Source organism: Trichechus manatus, unplaced genomic scaffold (genome assembly GCF_000243295.1).
Source record: "Trichechus manatus latirostris isolate Lorelei unplaced genomic scaffold, TriManLat1.0 scaffold00068, whole genome shotgun sequence".
NCBI classification, from domain to species: domain Eukaryota; kingdom Metazoa; phylum Chordata; class Mammalia; order Sirenia; family Trichechidae; genus Trichechus; species Trichechus manatus.
In genome coordinates, this window is record NW_004444004.1 from 398,539 (window position 1) to 416,361 (window position 17,823).

General features: G+C 39.1%; 1 protein-coding gene across 2 annotated transcripts in view; it reads right to left on the minus strand.

Annotated features, from left to right (window-relative positions):
* Positions 1–17,815, minus strand: part of MORC4 (MORC family CW-type zinc finger 4) — a 62,271-nt gene extending 44,456 nt beyond the window's left edge. The window contains exons 1-6 of one of the 2 annotated variants that reach the window (XM_004379744.2): positions 17,707–17,815; positions 11,872–12,004; positions 6,085–6,302; positions 5,071–5,218; positions 2,268–2,400; positions 1,824–1,952 (exon numbers count right to left, since the gene is read on the minus strand). In XM_004379744.2, the coding sequence (XP_004379801.1) occupies positions 1,824–1,952; positions 2,268–2,400; positions 5,071–5,218; positions 6,085–6,302; positions 11,872–12,004; positions 17,707–17,779 (834 nt within the window). In that variant the 5' untranslated portion in view covers positions 17,780–17,815. The remainder of the gene's footprint in view (positions 1–1,823; positions 1,953–2,267; positions 2,401–5,070; positions 5,219–6,084; positions 6,303–11,871; positions 12,005–17,706) is intronic. The other variant, XM_004379743.1, reaches the window with a different exon arrangement.
* Positions 17,816–17,823: the final 8 nt, after the last annotated feature.

Below are 17,823 nucleotides of genomic sequence, written 5' to 3' on the forward strand. Positions count from 1 at the left end.
TTTGGCTATGACAAATCCAATTAGCGTCTAATCTCTGAAATCTACAAGATACTGCAAAACCTCAACAACAAAAGGACAAACAATCCAATTAAAAAATGGGCAAAGGATATGAAAAGGCACTTCGCAAAGAAGACATTCAGGTTGCTAACAGACACATGAGGAAATGCTCACAATCATTCGCCATTAGAGAAATGCAAATCAAAACTACAATGAGATACCATCTTACCCCCAACAACGCTAGCATTAATCCAAAAAACACAAATAAATGTTGGAAAGTTTGTGGAGAGACTGGAACACTTATACACTGTTGGTGGGAATGTAAAATGGTACAACCAATTTCGAAATCGATTTGGCACTTCCTTAAAAAACTAGAAATAGAAGTACCATACGATCCAGCAATCCCACTCCTTGGAATATATCCTATTAGAGAATTAAGAGCTGTCACATGAATAGATATAAGTACACCCATGTTCACTACAGTATTTTTCATAATAGCAAAAAGATGGAAACAACCTAGGTGCCCATCAACCGATGAATGGATAAACAAATTATGGTATATTCACACAATGGAATACTCTGCAATGATAAAGAACAACGATGAAGCCGCGAAACATCTTATAACATGGAAGAATCTGGAAGGTATTATGCTGAGTGAACTTAGTTGCAAAAGGACAAATATTGTATAAGACCACTATTATAAAAACCTAAGAAAAGGTTTAAACACAGAAGACAACATTCTTTGATGGTTACAAGGATGGGGAGGGAGGGAGAGAGGTATTCACTAACTAGAAAGTAGATAAGAATTATCTTAGGTGAAGGGAAGGACAGCACACACTACAAGGGAAGTCAGCACAACTGGACTAAACCAAACTAAGAAGTTTCCCGAATACAACCAAACACTTCGAGGGACAGAGTAGCAGGGGCTGGGGTCTGGGGACCATGCTTTCAGGGGACATCTAGGTCAATCGGCATAACAGTTTTTAAAGAAAATGTTCTGCATCTCACTTTCGTGAGTGGTGTCTGGGGTCTTAAAAGCTAGCAAGCAGCCATCTAATATGAATCAATTTGTGCCAACCCACCTGGAGTAAAGGAGAATGAAGAACACCAAAGACACAAGGAAAGTATTAGCCCAAGAGACATAAAGGGCCACAAAAAACAGAGACTTCATCAGCCTGAGACCAATAGAACTAGATGGTGCCCGGCTACCACAATGACTGCCCTGACAGGGAACACACAAGAGAGTCCGTGATGAAGCAGGAGAGAAGTGGAGCGCAGAACTTACTGGTTTGATTGAGCCTGGAGGGACCCTGGAAGACATGGCCCCTGGGCTCTCTGTTAACCCAAAACTAAAACCATTCCCAAGGCCAACTCTTCAGACAAAGATTAGACTGTACTATGGGACATAAAATGATATTTGTGAAGAGTGTGCTTCTTAGCTCAAGTAGATACATGAGATTAAATGAGCAACTCTTCTTTGGAGGTGAGATGAGAAGGCAGAGAGGGTAAAGAGCTGGTTGAATGGATACGGGAAATCTGGGGTGGAAAGGAAGAGTGTGCTGTCACAGTATAGGGATAGCAAGTAGGGTCACAAAATAACGCATGTATAAATTTTTGTATGAGAGACTAACTTGAATTGTAAACTTTCACTTAAAGCACAATAAAAAAAAAAGAAATACCTCCTTACAATACACCATAATAGTATTTGTACTGTAACACATCTTTTTTTTTTTAAATTGGAAAAGGAAACCTTTTTGTTTTTCTGCACCAACCTAGAAATCTAATCCTGAAATGAAGAGGTCAACTCCATGTAGTTGTAAGGATACTGTGAAGGTAGGTTTATATACACCATATTCTACATTGGCCAAGCTCTTGGCAATCATCTGGGTAGTCACCTTCTTTTGACGTAGAAAAATTTTCATTCGTGGCTTCATATATAGAATGCCACAAAATGCCTATGGAACAATGACAGAAAAGTTATTATGAGATATTGCCAATTCTAGTGACATGTCCATAAAACACTGCTAGCAACTGAGGTCTATTCTGGGCAAAGATTTGGCTCAATTTCTATGCTGTGTTACAGTATGTTAACTAACACACTAAAGTGCTGCTGACTATATTAGCTAAACTATTTCAGCGGAGACAGTAAAAAGGAATCCTAGTACAGGGCTAAAAGGCTGTCACCTTTATATAATTAAAATGCAATTTTGTTCTGTAATATTTTCATGTTACAGGAAATCTTACTTCTCAATTGAAGAAAAAACACTTACCCGTAAAGAATACTCTGTTTCTGGCAGCTCAGAGGTAACACCACCAGTCCCTTTTTCTTCCATGTCAAAGTCTGATACCAGGATGTCATACTGATCTGTATCAAAGTCCAACTCAGACTTCCCATCTTTATTTCTGGGTAAAAGAGACAAGTACCAATCTAACAAAAACTGGCTCCAAAGGACAAAAATGCACTAGGAACCCAAGAGAAAAGAGATAATGTGAGCCGAAACTCAGGTATTTCTTTCTCTAACTACCAGCACAAAGGAATTACAAACTACTTAGTTGGAAGATCACACGTTATTTAAGGCTATTTTCAGTCTAAACCAATCTACTATGTTTCACAGGGGTGGTGCTGCCAAATTCATAAGGAAAGGAAAAGCAATGTGGCAATGGCTGTGATCTGATAAATCAAATGGATGTCAGCTATCTTTGAAGCAGGATCTTAAAACAGATCCCAACTTTCTGGGTATTGTTGGGTAAGTCACTCAGCATCACTTTTCCCAACTGAATGAATAGATGAATCAAGACCTATTTCTACTAACTTTAGTGAAAAGTATAAAGACTAATGAGATATAAAGAATTCCCCAGATCTAACTCTATTCCTCAGAAGGAAAAAAAGGATTGTTAGAGAAACAGCATATATTTGCTAGTCCTTAGGATACCATTTATGGATTATTATTTAAGCATAATAGTACTAATATTCCTTTGATAAGGACCTTTCTTCTTCCCACAATCCTTTTCAGCCACTTAGCTTTGGTCCATTCCAAGACCCTGGGCTACATCACTAACCACTGCCAGGGAAAAAGGTAAGACACATCTTTATTCCTGGAAAAATCTCAAAGCAAATGATGGGTTATAGAGAAAATATATATCAGAACAATGTTGTTGTTGTTAGTTGCCGTTGAGTCAATTTTGACTCATAGAGACCCCATGTGACAGACCAGAACTGCCTCATGGGTTTTCTAGGCTGTAATCTTTACGGGAGCAGATTGCTAGGTCTTTCCCCTGTGGAGTCACCAGGTGGGTTCAAACCACTAACCTTTCAGTTAGCAACCGAGTGTTTAACTGTTGCATCACCAGGGCTCCCCATCAGAACAAAAGTTCCCAAAATTTGTTCTGTGGAACAGTAGTCCCCGAAGATGTATGTATGTAAGTAAGTAAATAAATATTTTATTATCAAATAAAATCGAGAAGCAATTTCTAGCCCTCCAAGCCTCCTCAAACTCCAATGACGTTTCCCTCATACTTTGGGCTCCACAAGCTCAGAGCTGCTGTGTTAAAAATACAGTTCCTTCTTCAGGACTGCCCAGAGCTACTACTGCGTGTAGCATGAATAAAGTCCATGTCACTGTAATAGAATATTCTAGAATTTTCCAGGACAATGCTGATTCTCACTATCCCATATCACTCTCTAACACATAAACTCTAAAGAGGTTCCTCCCTGCCCATTACCATTCACCAATCAAGAAAAAGAGGTCTGAAGAAACATTTTTTTAATTGGGAAATACTGTATAGTATATTGCTCTCTTAAATATTTTCACACACATTAGCATATTAACACCTCTGAGAAGTCCTGCAGCAAAGCAATATGATAAACTTTGTTTAAGCCAGTTTTTCCTAACCTTATCTGGCCATGGAATCCTTTATTAACATAATACCTAATACCATAAAAGTGAAAAACAATGTACAAAAAAAGGCTGCTCAATGTGTGTACATCACTATAAATACCTTAGGAAAATGATCCTTATAATACAAATTATATTACTTGAAGTTTTCCAAGTAGGACACGGGAAGATCTAAATTACCAGTGTGTGAGCCCTCATTACATTTTTTCTTTTATAATTGAAAGTACTCTCTATATAAACCACCAGGTATTCATATAAGTTTTACCCAGCTAAGAAATGAGACTAAATACTTGAACTAAGGAGAAAAGAAGAATGAATATATCTGATACTGTGTTTTATTAAACATACCAGTAACACCTCTATTTTGTACTAAAGGTTTTTAGGGTTTAGTGGCCACTCTGAAAAGTATTCCATTTGATATGGCAATATTAAATAAGCAATCTATTCTAGAATATTTCTAGATTGTTTTTAGCTCTAAAGACATGACCATATTCAGGCTCATTATACTTTAAAGTTACCTGCTTTAAAAATTTTTCTACTTCTAATCCAGCTACTCTGAAAGTACTAAAATAGAGGTCCTTAATTTTTAAAGACCGTGTTGTACTTTGTTACCCTAATTTCTGTTTCTCACACTTCATCTTCGCTGTCAAATCGGTAAAATAACTATCATTTACCTATCTCAAAACAAGATGGTGCAGTGGTTAAAGCGACTGACTGCTTACTGAAAGGTCGGCAAGTCTGAAACCACCAGCAGCTCTGGGGGAGAAAGATGTGGCAGTCTGCTTCCATAGAGATTTACAGCCTTGGAAACCCTATGGGGTCACTATGAGTCAGAATCGACTCAGTGGCAGTAGTTTTTATCTCAAAACAATGCTCATGAATATGAAATAGATATTTATAAAAGATTCTGAAAATATTAGAATAATGTTGAAATATCTTGACTATATGTGACAAGAGCATCAGGGCAGGCATGCTCCCTCCTTAACAAGTTCCACATTTTATCAACAAGAACCATTATCTCAAAGAGAACTGTGGTTCTAACAAAAAGTAAAGATATGCAGCGAGATACAAACACATATCAAAAATGATCTACTCTGCTTCTTTAGAGAGATTTATTAAATGTGCTTCATCATGCTATTTTTGCTTATTAAAAGCTACCACCCATGGAATACTATACCTGCGGATGTTCCAAATGAGAACACGAGTGCCTTTTTTGCCTGGGATGGCATCAAACTGGGACAGCAGGTCATTTTCGCTGTTGAAAATTGAATAGTTCAAGATGGCTTCTAGGCTGGGCAAGGAATCCTCAGTAATAATCATTTTTTGTAGAACAAAATATAGTCAAAGAAAAATTAATATCTTAAGAGGATGCTATCAAGAAGAAAGGTCTGCCTTTTGGGTTGCGTGTTTAGAAAAAAAATACAGACATCAAGCATGGGCATCACTGCTATAGAAAAAAAGGGGGAAAATGGGGAAAGGCTATAAAGACAAACATTGAAATTAGTTACCCCTATAGAATATAGCTTAAAAGATACAATGTAAACAAAAGCGGTCTTATATTTGAGAAATAGATTAAAGTTGAATTTGTAGACTCTTTGGAAGCAATGAGTTCAAAGCTTACTGCTATACTGCTGGGGTCAACATACCTGGTGTCTAACAGAAAATATAGCTTGTCCAGCTATACAGAAATGAGATATTCTGCTATCAGATATGCTGATGGATGGTAAGTTTCTAGGAGCATGAACACAAATGTAGTTACCCTTAGGAAAAAAACAACAACAGAGAAGACGCTGGGAACTTTACCATGACAGGAGGTGGAGGTGGGAGATATACTACATGTAGAGCAAAGCACATAAAAATTAAAATTTCAATATAGCAAAACCATTTCTAGGTGTCTGTCAATGATCCGCTTATTTTAAAAATATTTAACATGGGGAAATTTCAGCTAAATTTAAGCCATGTAAATACCTCTTTCAAGATGAACTTTTAAAAAAAAATTTTATTGTGATAAAATATATATATGAAAAATGTTGCCATTTTAGCCATTTTTAAGTGTACAATTGAGTGATATTAATTATAGTCACCATATTGTGCACCACTAAAGATAAAAACATTTGATAGCTGGATTTGACCTGAAAAAATCAGATTAGACTAAATTTTAACCAACATTCTACATTTCCAGAAAGGATATTGTTTTGCTGGCTGAATGGAACAATTGGTATAATAACTGCCTGGGCCTGGACACATTCCAGATAGGTCTGTGAGAGGAGTCCAACAGTGAGAGTACCCCCATTCTTGGTGAAGACAAGAGCATCTTTTCCTAGCCGCATGGAGCCTGACTTGAAACCATTACCAAAGACCCCGATGGGACACTGGCTCTTCTTTATTACTTTATCTGTAAAACCAAAGCTGTAATTACACAAGAAAAAAGAAATCAGAAAAATGAAAAGCATCCTAAGATAGGTGACAGGTAGAATGTTTGGCTCACAAATGAAGAACACTTGTAAATGCTCCTACTTTTTTATTCCTTTTGATATTTCTGGGCAAAATTATTAAGAACACAGGAAATTACTATAGGGTAATAGGCCTGAATTTCCTGTGTGGTTTATGTGTGTATAAACAGTCCCGATACATTAGAGTCAAGCTTTGTAAAAGTAAAGAATGTCCCTTATCACTAACAGAGATAGCTAGAGAAGGCCTGAGCAGCTGCCTTTTTTGTTAAATAGCTCTGATTGCTAGAAATAAAGTTTGGGTAAGATAAAAAGGGTAGTTATCTCAGAGTATACCCAAAGAGGCTAACAAAAGAACCAGATAGTGGCACTGGTCAGAGGTACTAGACTAGGCATCGTCTAACCTGGTAATATCACCCTCTAGAAATTTGAAAGTCAGAGGTTGTATTTCTTGACAATTTCAACTCTCCAACCAAAGGATAACCCTTCCAATTTTTACCCTTTGTTCCATCTACAGGGATAGTTCATTGGAAGGTGGCCAAGGGATAAAAATAGGTAGTTCTGCCTCTGAATATTAGCAAACAGCTGCAGCATAAAGTCTCTCTTGTTCTATTAAGGACCTTTCACAGAGTCACCTCAACAAGTCTCTGTAGCCACTCATGATCAGCTTAATCTGGGAACCAGGTCTTTTCCCTTTCTTATATTCTCCATCCAGACATGCACCAAAATAACAGAACCAAAGAAATTAAAGATATGAAATCTAGAAAGTGGTAATTATCTTCCTCAGATCTCTCCCCTCATCACAAGTAAAACTAATTTTAAGGACTGTTTCTATCCAGACTGACTACTTTTACAATGTTTTACACTACCGTCCATTCAATAAATATTTACTGAGTGCTTCCTATGTGCCATGCACTGTACTAAGCACTGGAGACACAACTGTTAGTAAGAGAGACAGTCTGAGGGGAGATTTCATATATTACAGGTTCTTCAACATCAATAAAACAGACACTCTGTATGCCACAGCTACTCTTTTGAGCAGAGAGGGCTGAAATGCCTGGTTTTCCCTTCCTGAAAGTTGTGTTTTGTGTTTACTCCCTAAGAAAGGGAGCCACTTTTTCATTTTCTATTTCAAAGTGTTATACAATACTGCCATTATGTCATTCTAGTGCAGACACTTTGGAGGAGCTTTGTGTATCCTACAAATAAATCTAACCACAGAGAAAAGTAACTTCTAGGGCAGTGGTTCCTTCGAAAAAACCATGAGAGCCTTGAGTTTTTGCTGTCTATGGGCCTTGGTATTCCAGGAAACAGACTTATAGAAGTTGGTAGGATTTAGGCATTTGTAGTCCTTTTGTGGAACAACTGGCTAAAAAAAAATGGGGTCATTACAAGGATTAAATTATGTACTATATGCAAGACGTATTATCAAGTAGTATTCAAATTTTAATTTTAAACTAATTTTAGAAGTCATTCGGAGAATGGTCATGTGCTATCCACTACCCTTACTTCAGATCTAATGTCATATTTAAAACTCAGGGCTCTTCATAAATCATCTTACCTATGGCATCAAATGAAGCTATATGGTTATTTGGACTTAAGCCTTCTCTAATACCACAAAGCTTCAATTAGGTGGTAAAAGGAAACTGGAGAAAATAGGGAAACTGTATATTACTCCCTTAAACTTTTAGCAATTGCTGCCTCTTCTGTCGTCTATCATCTCTTTTTCCCCTTGTAAGTATAAACTCTCACTGTGTTACTTAGTTTTGGGAGATCAAATGACTATAGAGGGTTGAGAAGATAAGTAGTAGGGTCAGGCCAGAACCAGAAAGGAAAAGGATAAGAATAATGAGGAGAGGGCTAGAAGCTCTGTTTTTTTGTTTGTTTGTTTTGTTTTTTGCTATGTTCCGCTTAACTTTCCCCATGTGTTCTTATATTCCCATGTTAAGTATTATATTTAACTGTAAATTTGCAGAATGGATGCTGATACCAATCAAATAACTACCTACTATAAAAGCTCTTCCAATACATCATAATATTTTATGAATGAATTTTAACACAGTTTGGTATAGCTCAGTAATTTTCCACAGAGATTTCTTGGCTTACACAAGTGGTTTTTTTTTTTTAGCTAATTAAGTCCTGTTCTATCATCTCATGTAAGACACAGCATTGTTTATATACTTAGGGGGCTTGGATACCAGCTCTTTGAGTGGAATCCAGGAATATAGCAGCTTGTTCCCAAGTACCTTAAAATGTTAAGAATCTAGGGAGGTAAATTTAATTTGGGACTTTGACCAATGAAAACGCCTTAGCAAGATCCAAGGACATACAAGGGCAAAACTGTTACTTCCTAGATATAGTAGTGATATGATATGTAATATAAAAGGATCTAAGACTGCTAATCACACTGTTATTCTCTGGCTTTTTAAAGAACAGAGACCGACTAAGCACAGGCAGTGAATACCTGCAATCTGTAGATCTGTTGTTGTTTTTAATCCTTGACCTTTAAAAGAGGTTTTCCACCTTGCTGCAAAGGGAGCTGAATATACAGACTATTTGGTTCACACACTATTCCCATAAGCTAAACGACCTTAAAGGAATTTAATGATAGGCTTTTCCTTGTTAATTTTAATTTCATGAGAATTCTGTATTTGTGGGAGACACTGTGCTGCAGTTACATAACTATTTTATTAGCCTGAAAATAGGAAGAGTAGTATAAAGAGTTGAAAAATGTGGATAGGATTACAACATGCTAGAGGTTAAACAGAATTTCTGTAGGCTTAATGATTTTGTACGATTACCTTTATTATTTTTTTAAAAACAAAAGTAATGTGCCCCCAAAACCAATATATGTATACGTGTGTGTGTGTGTGTGTGTGTGTGTGTGCGTGTGTGTATACACATACTTAATAATAATGTTCATAGCTACCTCTAAATTTTAACTTAAAAAGAAACTATAAGTAAAATCCTTGGTTAGAAGTTAGGATTTGACTAAATGATCGCTTCTAAATAAATGGGATCTTCTAGCTGATTCGATTTGAAGATATGATCATGAATAACACCCATGTTACACTATATTAAAGAGTAACTAAAACAATTCTTTAAAATTAATTTTGGAATATGAGGAATAATTGCTCAGTTCAAATTAGTGAGAAACATATATGACATGATAAGAAAAAATGCTACAGCTAAAAAAGTTTCTGCCTGTTTTACTCTGTTTTATTCTTTGGAGAGGGTATAAAATTTTGAATGGATGATACTCATCCTTCATATAGACTTTCTTGATTCCCCAGAATAGATTAGATTCCTCTATTTTATGCTCTCACAGAACCTGTACTCTCCCTTCACAGCACTTATCACTGGGTGGAATAACTTATTTAGTTGTGCTACTATTCAATTATGTTCTGTCTTTCTCACTAAACTGTCATCCCCTTGAGAGCAAGGGTCATGTTTGTCTGGATTACCACTGTATCTCCGGTGTCTTAGCATGGTGCCTTGCACATAGGTGCTCAGTAAATATTTGTTGAATCAATAAATGAATGAATCTGGAACAAAAATTGTTGCAATTACTTCAAAACCATACTCTTCCTTGCTCCAGCCTTATAACTGTTACTGACTTTCACAGATGTAGTTCCACAGATGAAATGGAAGGCAATCAGATTTGCTGGGCCTACTATTTGACACCCATGTCACTGGGATAAGGTGTGGTGGTAAGAAGTCATTAAGAAGATATGCAATTTTAGAAAAGAAAAAAAACCTAGCATATACAGAATTGGGCATATAAATATTTTGGTTCCATCCTATCTAAAGCTATATTTTTAAATATATAATATTAACTTCAGGAGATAAAAGTGATGCTATAAGTTAAAGGAAACGGCTAACTCCAAACTTTCACCAACATATTGGCCACTAGAGATTCTTGTCTCACTTCTAGAAATTTTCCTCAAATATTCTTCTACTTATAAGGGTCTGAGACACAAGGGATACAGACTGCTGATTGGTAAAACATAACCACTTTGCCCAAATTTCACTTTTGTTTCTTTTGTGGATGAAAAGGATTTCCTTACAAACAGTATTATAGATTTAGAATACCTTCAAAAAGAACTACAACCAATGAATTTGTTTTCCATATTTATGGTTCTGAGCCCTTTCCCTCCTCCACAGTGCCTCTCCATTGTTACTTGTGCTTCACACACTCCAGTTCAGGAAGCCACATGGAGAGTAATCAACCTCATCTGCTAAAAAGGAACAGAGAAAGAAGGAGTTGAAGAAACTCTCATCTTTCACTCAGTGATATGGGAAGATAATAAAAGTACACATACATTCTCAATCATAAACTTTTTTAACTCTTTTCTTAATTTTTATTTTTGGTGAAACTATACACAACAAAACACACCCTTTCAACAGTTTTTACATGTGCAGTTCAATGACAAAGGTTACATGCTTCACATTGTGTCACTATTCTCACTATCTCTACCCATATTGTTTTATCACCATTAACTTAGATTCTCTGCCCCTGAAGTTCTCATCTGTGCTTTAGGGTTACTGTTGTCAATTTCATAATTCTTTAAGAGTGGAATGCTCAAGGCAAATGTTCTTTATTAATTGAGCTAAACTGTTCTTTAGTTTAAAAATGACTTCATGGGATAGTACTGGTTCAAGATTTAAAAACTTTCCAGGCAACAGATCCAGGGGTTCACCTGGACTCAATGGATCCAGTAAGTCTGGTTTCCATGAATATTTGATGTTCTGTTTCACATTTTTCCTCCTTTTGAGCAGGATCCATCTACTGGGTCCTTGATCAAAACATTTAGTAATGGTAGCTAAGTACCATCCATTTCTTCTGTCAACTATAAACCTCTTAAAGTAAACGAATGGAGGATGGCAATAGAAATCTCTCACCAGCTTCAGCAGTCATGAAAGAGAATTTCCTAACTTTCCAATTCTACTGCAAAACCTTCAAAGATTATGTGTGTGAATGCTTTCCACCTATCTTTTATGGGGCTTGATTATACCCACGCATTGTTCTAATCCAGAAATCATTCCAACTCCAATAGTTCTGATTTAAGAGTGAATTTAGATTAATATAAACTAGAGGTCTCAGACCAGTGAAAGCCTCCAGGTCTTTACCCTTACTCTTCTCTCTGCCTGAGCTCGCATCCCTTGTCCCCTGCTCCTTTACCTAAGTAAGTTCTACTCACCCTTAGACCTCAGCTTAAATATCACTTCATCAGAGTGGCTTGTCCTCACCTCCTGAAACAGATCAGGATCCCTGCTAACTGATTCCACCGCATTCCGTACTCATCACTCACTATTATGCTTACTGCTTAATCATCTGAACTGCCAGATAGACCATAAGTTCTGTGAGGGCAAGAACAGTGCCTGTTTCATAACCAGTGCCATGGTGCATAACAGATACTCAATAAATATTTGTTTAATGAATAAAGGGAAAGTGAAATATTAAAGAAAATTATTAAGCCCTAACTAGAGTTCATGAACTCAAGATAAGAGAATGAAGACATTTTTACCTGAGCATTCGGTGTAGTTTATGAGGTGTCATTCCACATCCATCATCAGTAAAGGTCAAACAAGATTTACTCTTGACCTCCTCAACATCTATAAAGATCGTCCTGGCGGATACATCTGGATCTACAGCATTATCTGCAAAAGGTAGAAATCTGTGATATTAGATCTTTTTTTTTAAGTATTTTATCAAAATCTCTAGTTTAGTGCCTCCAAGACGTGGAAACGGTCCTTTTTTCCTCTCACATGGATGCTCCAGAAGGTGAGCAGGGAGCATTAATGGTAGTACACTTACTGGTTTTGGGAACAATACATATGATTGCAGATGGGGTTATGAAGTCAGTTTCTAGATTACATATAATGACTGATCTGCAACTTGCCTTTCTTAACTGCAGGGACTGTGGGAAAATTACTCCTATGTATCAAGAGTTTTGCTCCTTTTTCTTTTTGTCTTTCAGCCACTTTACTGCTCATGCACACATACAGTAAAAGGTGGCTAAGGAGAAAAGTTGAATCTGCAATTTTGCTACAAATAGATGCACGTTACACACATAACAGTTTATTTGTGATAATTTTATTTTTTACTTTCAAGACAACACCTCCTGTTAAAAAACAGTAATCACCATCCCTGTTTATAGTCTAAGAGGCACTGAAGAGTAGGAAATTAAAATCAAAACATTTCAATGCTTGCCTAGATCCCAGTGAAGGTAGCAAGCATGCTTAGAGAGAAGGAGTGACTCTGTTTAGGTAGTTTGTAATAGTCTTAAAGGTAAGGTTGTCCATCCTTTCTATAAAATAGAGAGCATAGACTTAAAAGTACAGAAAAATAGAGAAAGTTTCACGATTCCTCCTGAGTCAGGTCTTCACAATGGGTTAATTATTTAAGACTCCAAGGACATCAAACATAGCCATATTCTAACAAATCACCATGTCCAAAACCTCGGGGGGGCAGGGGGGAGAGTGCCACTGACTAGTGGCCACATATTTTTGCCACAGGCTCCAGTCTACATGATTTTCAGTCACTGACACGTGTAGCTCAAAAGCCTCATTAGGGCTGACAGGCCCCAGTGGAAGGGCCATCTGTACAGTCTGTTGGATAGGTTCCTTAAGCACTCCTCTTTCCACTAACTCTTTACTCAAGACAGTGATTTTCCCTTCCACCTCCTTCTCTTTCCCTGGTATCCTATACTGCTCTACTGATACCACATGGCTAGGATGAGAGAGCCCAGCAGGGTCCTGGTTGTAGATGCGTCCCACTACCAGTCTTCTAATCATGGCATATCTCCATTGGGAACGTCCCTTACAATCAAGAGCAGTGCTAAAACCAAAAAACAAACCCGCTGCCATCAAGTCGATTCTGACTCATAGTGACCCTATAGGACAGAGTAGAACTGCCCCATAGGGCTTCTCAAATCATCAATTTTTACAATACAATCAACAGTGACAACTACTTGGACGTGTGCAAGGTCCATCAAATAAAACAGACACAAATTAATTTCAAGGGCCACAAAGGTGTTACTAGAGTCCCTGATAAGACTATCATCGATGAACTGAAACAGCAATCCTGTAACCTGAAAAAGTCTTAACACCCGTGAGGCATCACCAATAGCCCCAGAAGGGGGTTAAGAGATCTGACACAGTCAATCTTTCAGGACCAGGTGGGACCAAAGCCTTGTGTAATGTGGCCTCTTTACTGCAAGACAAATGAGCCAACTTTTGGCAGAAATTATAAGTTTGGTATGCAGTGGTGGCTTTATCAGAAATATAGTTTGTTTTTTTTTTACTTTGTAAGAGGTAGCAGTTCTACTCTGTCCTACAGAGTCTCTATGAGTCGGAACTGACCGGACAGCAAGGGGTTTTGTTTTTAAGGGGTAGCAGTTTTTTCCTTTAACTGCCAGAAGGATTTAGCATCGTGACACTGTCTAGGCTGATTCAAGAAACTTTACTTGGCAAACAGGCTCTGAATTGTGTTGGGACTTATCAGTCATTCCTGCTGGCAGGCAGCCAAGGCTATTGAGACTGATACCTCTAACTTGTCAACCGCAGGGCATCATTTCTATATTGAAAACTTCAGACATAGAGCAGTTTTTTTTTCTAGTGCTTTATGAACATTCTCAATTCAAACACATAACATGTATCAATTCCAAGTACCTGTTTTTACAACAGAGCATTCAATGACAGGTCACAAGCCTCTCACTCACAAAATCACTAGCTTTTTTTCCTTTTCACTGCAAGTTTTGCCCAAACTTTGCTAGGGACTTTTTTTTTTTTTTCACAGGAAAACAGACCAAAGAGTTTTAACACAGGCACTTCAGGAGTTAGAAGATAGCTGCCTATTTTATCTCCTTGGCTGGAAGCTCAGGGAGTACAGTGGGGAGGGGCCACGCAAGAGGCCAGGATCAGCTGGAGCTGCAGGGAGGGAGACAAGGGGAGGTGGGGCATCAGTAAGCACAACTTGCACTTCCTTTCCGTTTTAAATGGCCTTCCTTCCACTTGGCCCCAACAAATGAACTTACAATAATAACAAGGCACCAGTCTGGGGGCTGGTTTCAATTCTATCTCTTGCTGCTTAACCCTCCAAACGTTTATCAACACGTAGCATACGCTATCTGGATCCTGGAAAATCTATCTTATCCTCTAATTCAACCCTCACAGCCCACGAACAGGTAGGACAGTGGGAGGATCCTTACTCCTTCCCCTTGCCCACCACTTAGGCGAGAGCTGCACTACGAGATCCTGGGGCATCTTTATCCCCTAATTTGGTCCACACAATCCTATGTGCTACCAGATCCCAGGAAGTCTTATATCTCCTAACCTTAGCCCATGCAATCCCTCAGTGGGAGGACCCTATTCCCACCTCCCCCTTACCCACCACTTAGATAAAAATGATGAGGTACCAGATTTTGGGGAAGCTGTCTTATCCACTAACCTGGCCCACCTGGGCCCTTGTCTTCTAAAAAGGCATTGTAACTGAAGCCTCATATCTCATCAGAACCTGGGAAGCAATGAGAGTTGTCTCATAACAGCCTCCCAGGGGAAACAGCAAGGCAAGTGGGAGATGGCTTTGAGGTAGTGCTTCACAAGCCTCCCATCCTTTCCTGTTCCAGGAGGAACATAGCCTCCCATCCTCTCCCGTTCTGGAATGATGGCCTATGTGGACACATGCAAGTACACCAGGGCTGAGTCGTTTCCCTACAGACTTCCTGCAAGTATCTAAAAGTATTCTTGTCTAAAAGTAAGCTTGTTACCTGTCCCAAGCCTATTATTCCTCTGTTACACACACGCACAGTATCCGCATCCAAATAACTCGCAAGGTTAAAATTCGGAAGTCATTTGTTATCCCTCTCTCTTCCTTGCCCTATACATCCCTAGACTCTCTCACATCTTACTCTTTCTATTCCCACTGTCACTCTCTCTGTTTACAGAGTGTACTTCCTCTCATCTGGATGACTGTGATAAACTGCTAGCTAGTCTTTCATCTTTCTCTCTTCTCCAGTCCATTTTATACACTGCTGCAAGATTCACTTTTCTGAAGCCCAGTTCTGATCATGACATTCCCCTGCCCAGAAAACTTCACATTAAAAGTCCAAATACCTGAGTCTCCCAGTCACATCCTGGTCCCAATCCACCTTTCCAACCTCCTTTCCTACTTGGTACTTAGAGTAAAAAGACCTGTGTTTGAGTCCTGGCTGTGCCACTTATTAGATATGTAACCTCGGACAAATCAATTGAATTCTCTGAGCCTCTGTTTCCTTATCTGCAGAATGACTATGAGAATAATAATACCACCATTTACCTCAAAGGGTAAAAGTTAAAAGCTCTTTTTGAACTAAGGACCTATAATTTTTACTATTTGTGAACTCCATGCTCTAAATTGAACTACTCAGTATTTTTCATGCCTTTGTTCATACAGTTGTTTGTTTTGCCTGGGATGCCCTCCCACTCCCACACTCATATCCACATGTCCCAATCCTTCAAATCTCAGCTCAAATGTCACCTCCTCTATAAAGCCTTTCCTAACCCTCCTCTTCCTAATAAGCTAAAAGTCATCCCTCCTTCCTCTGAACCCCCAAAGCACTTGATGTGTGTATCTTTGCTGATGTATCACTTCCATTTTGTTGTTATACAAAGCATAAGCCTTCTGTACATGTTTATGTTCCCTGCTAAAAGAATGAATCTGTGTTGTATTCATTTTTGCATCTACCACCGTGGTAGGTAGTAGCACCACATAGTAGGTGCTCAATACTTACTGAATGAATGATTCACTAGAAAATTAATGCATACATGAAGCAGAAAACTATTGAAGGAAAACCTAAACCGAAAGCTTTGGACTACCAGTTAACACTTTGCTGTTTTCCCTGTTAACATTATCACAAATAATTGTGATTTGCTTTTAAAATCTGTGCGTTTGTATGCATGTGTATGTGTACAATACACATACATATTCACATCTTATATTGGACATCTTAGGCTAGGCTGAGGTTTTTTAAGTTAATGCTTAAGACATAAATAATACATATTCAAAATTACACATTGGAAACCCTTTAAATCACCTATAAAGTACAGTATGCACATTACAGCATAGGTACATATGGTTTTGTACATGCAACTCTGAAGGAACAACACATTCTGTTTCTCATCTCCCACTATGTAACTGTTACTCTGACCTCTCTTTTTTCCTTTTTTTTTTTTTTGCCCTGGCCAGCATGTAATTGACTTGTAAATTACTTGCAGAAAAATCTCATTCCACTGTGCAGTTTCACTCAAGGCAGTGCAAAACTTTAAAGATACAGTCTCTGTTCTCCAGGATTCAAAATGTGTTAATGCCACCTTATTTTTTGCACCCTCTAATTAACGGTCATACATACCATAAAGCATCTTGTGTTATAGTCACACTAATCATCAAAGTTCTCTATCACTCTTCCAAATGACTCTCCTGACCATCTCCTTCTGCTGCCCACCAACTTCTAGTTCAAGACAACTCTCACAGCATGGCCACAGCGATTACTTATAGGAACTGGAGGGAAACTCTGAAACCATTTTCGAGATTTTGTTCTATGCTGCCTTGCCCCAAGAATCCCTCCCTTCTTTTCATTTTCGAAGCATTTAAAATGTGCTCTGTATGCTGCTGCATTTTGCCTAGGGCTGTTTTTCTTCTTTGCTTTCCACACAGTGTTTAGCACACTACTGCAAAAGCTGGCATACTTAGCTTCAAGGGATCAACTAAAAACGCTTTAAAAGCAAACACTGGTGGAGCGAGAGGTTAAGTCCTCAGTATTCATTCCAGCGGTGTGAGGGCGCTCGCGGACCACGAACGCAACTCTCCGCAGTCACAGGGAGCCAAATGCACTCGTGTCATCTCTTAAGAGATGTCCCATCATTCCCAGACTTTCTCGTCCCAAAAGTTAAAGAACTCCGTTTTCCAGACCGTTCCTCCCGGCCCTACCCCCTCCTCTATCAGGAGTCTTTGCCAGCTCTGAGCCCTCCGTTGTCCTCCGTTGTGGAGTCTGGCCGCCTCGGGGCCCGATATTTTATGCATCGCCTTTTGATTATGGACTAAGCTATCCTAAAGCGCCTTGAACATCACGAGCCAGAGAGAAAAACCACATAGGACACCAAACTTTTCGGACACACCTTGTTTCCTGAGCTTTGTTCGCGGAACCTCGCCCCTGGCAAGGGAGTCGACCCCACCTCCGCCAGCGGAGCCGGGCGGATCTCGACGCCCCGGCCCGGCCCCGGCCCCGGCCCCCGCGCGACTCCACACTCTCCTCCCGCGTCCGCAGCACCACGCTGGCACAGCTGCCTCGGGCGCTCCCGGCCGGGCCGCCCTCACCACTCACCTAGCAGCTCCGCGATGGCACTGAAGGGTCGCGTGTGGCTGCTGGAGTTGCTCTGTAGGTAGCGGGGGCTCATCTGGAGGCGAGAGAAGGTCCCGTCCCGCGTGAGGCCTCGGCCCG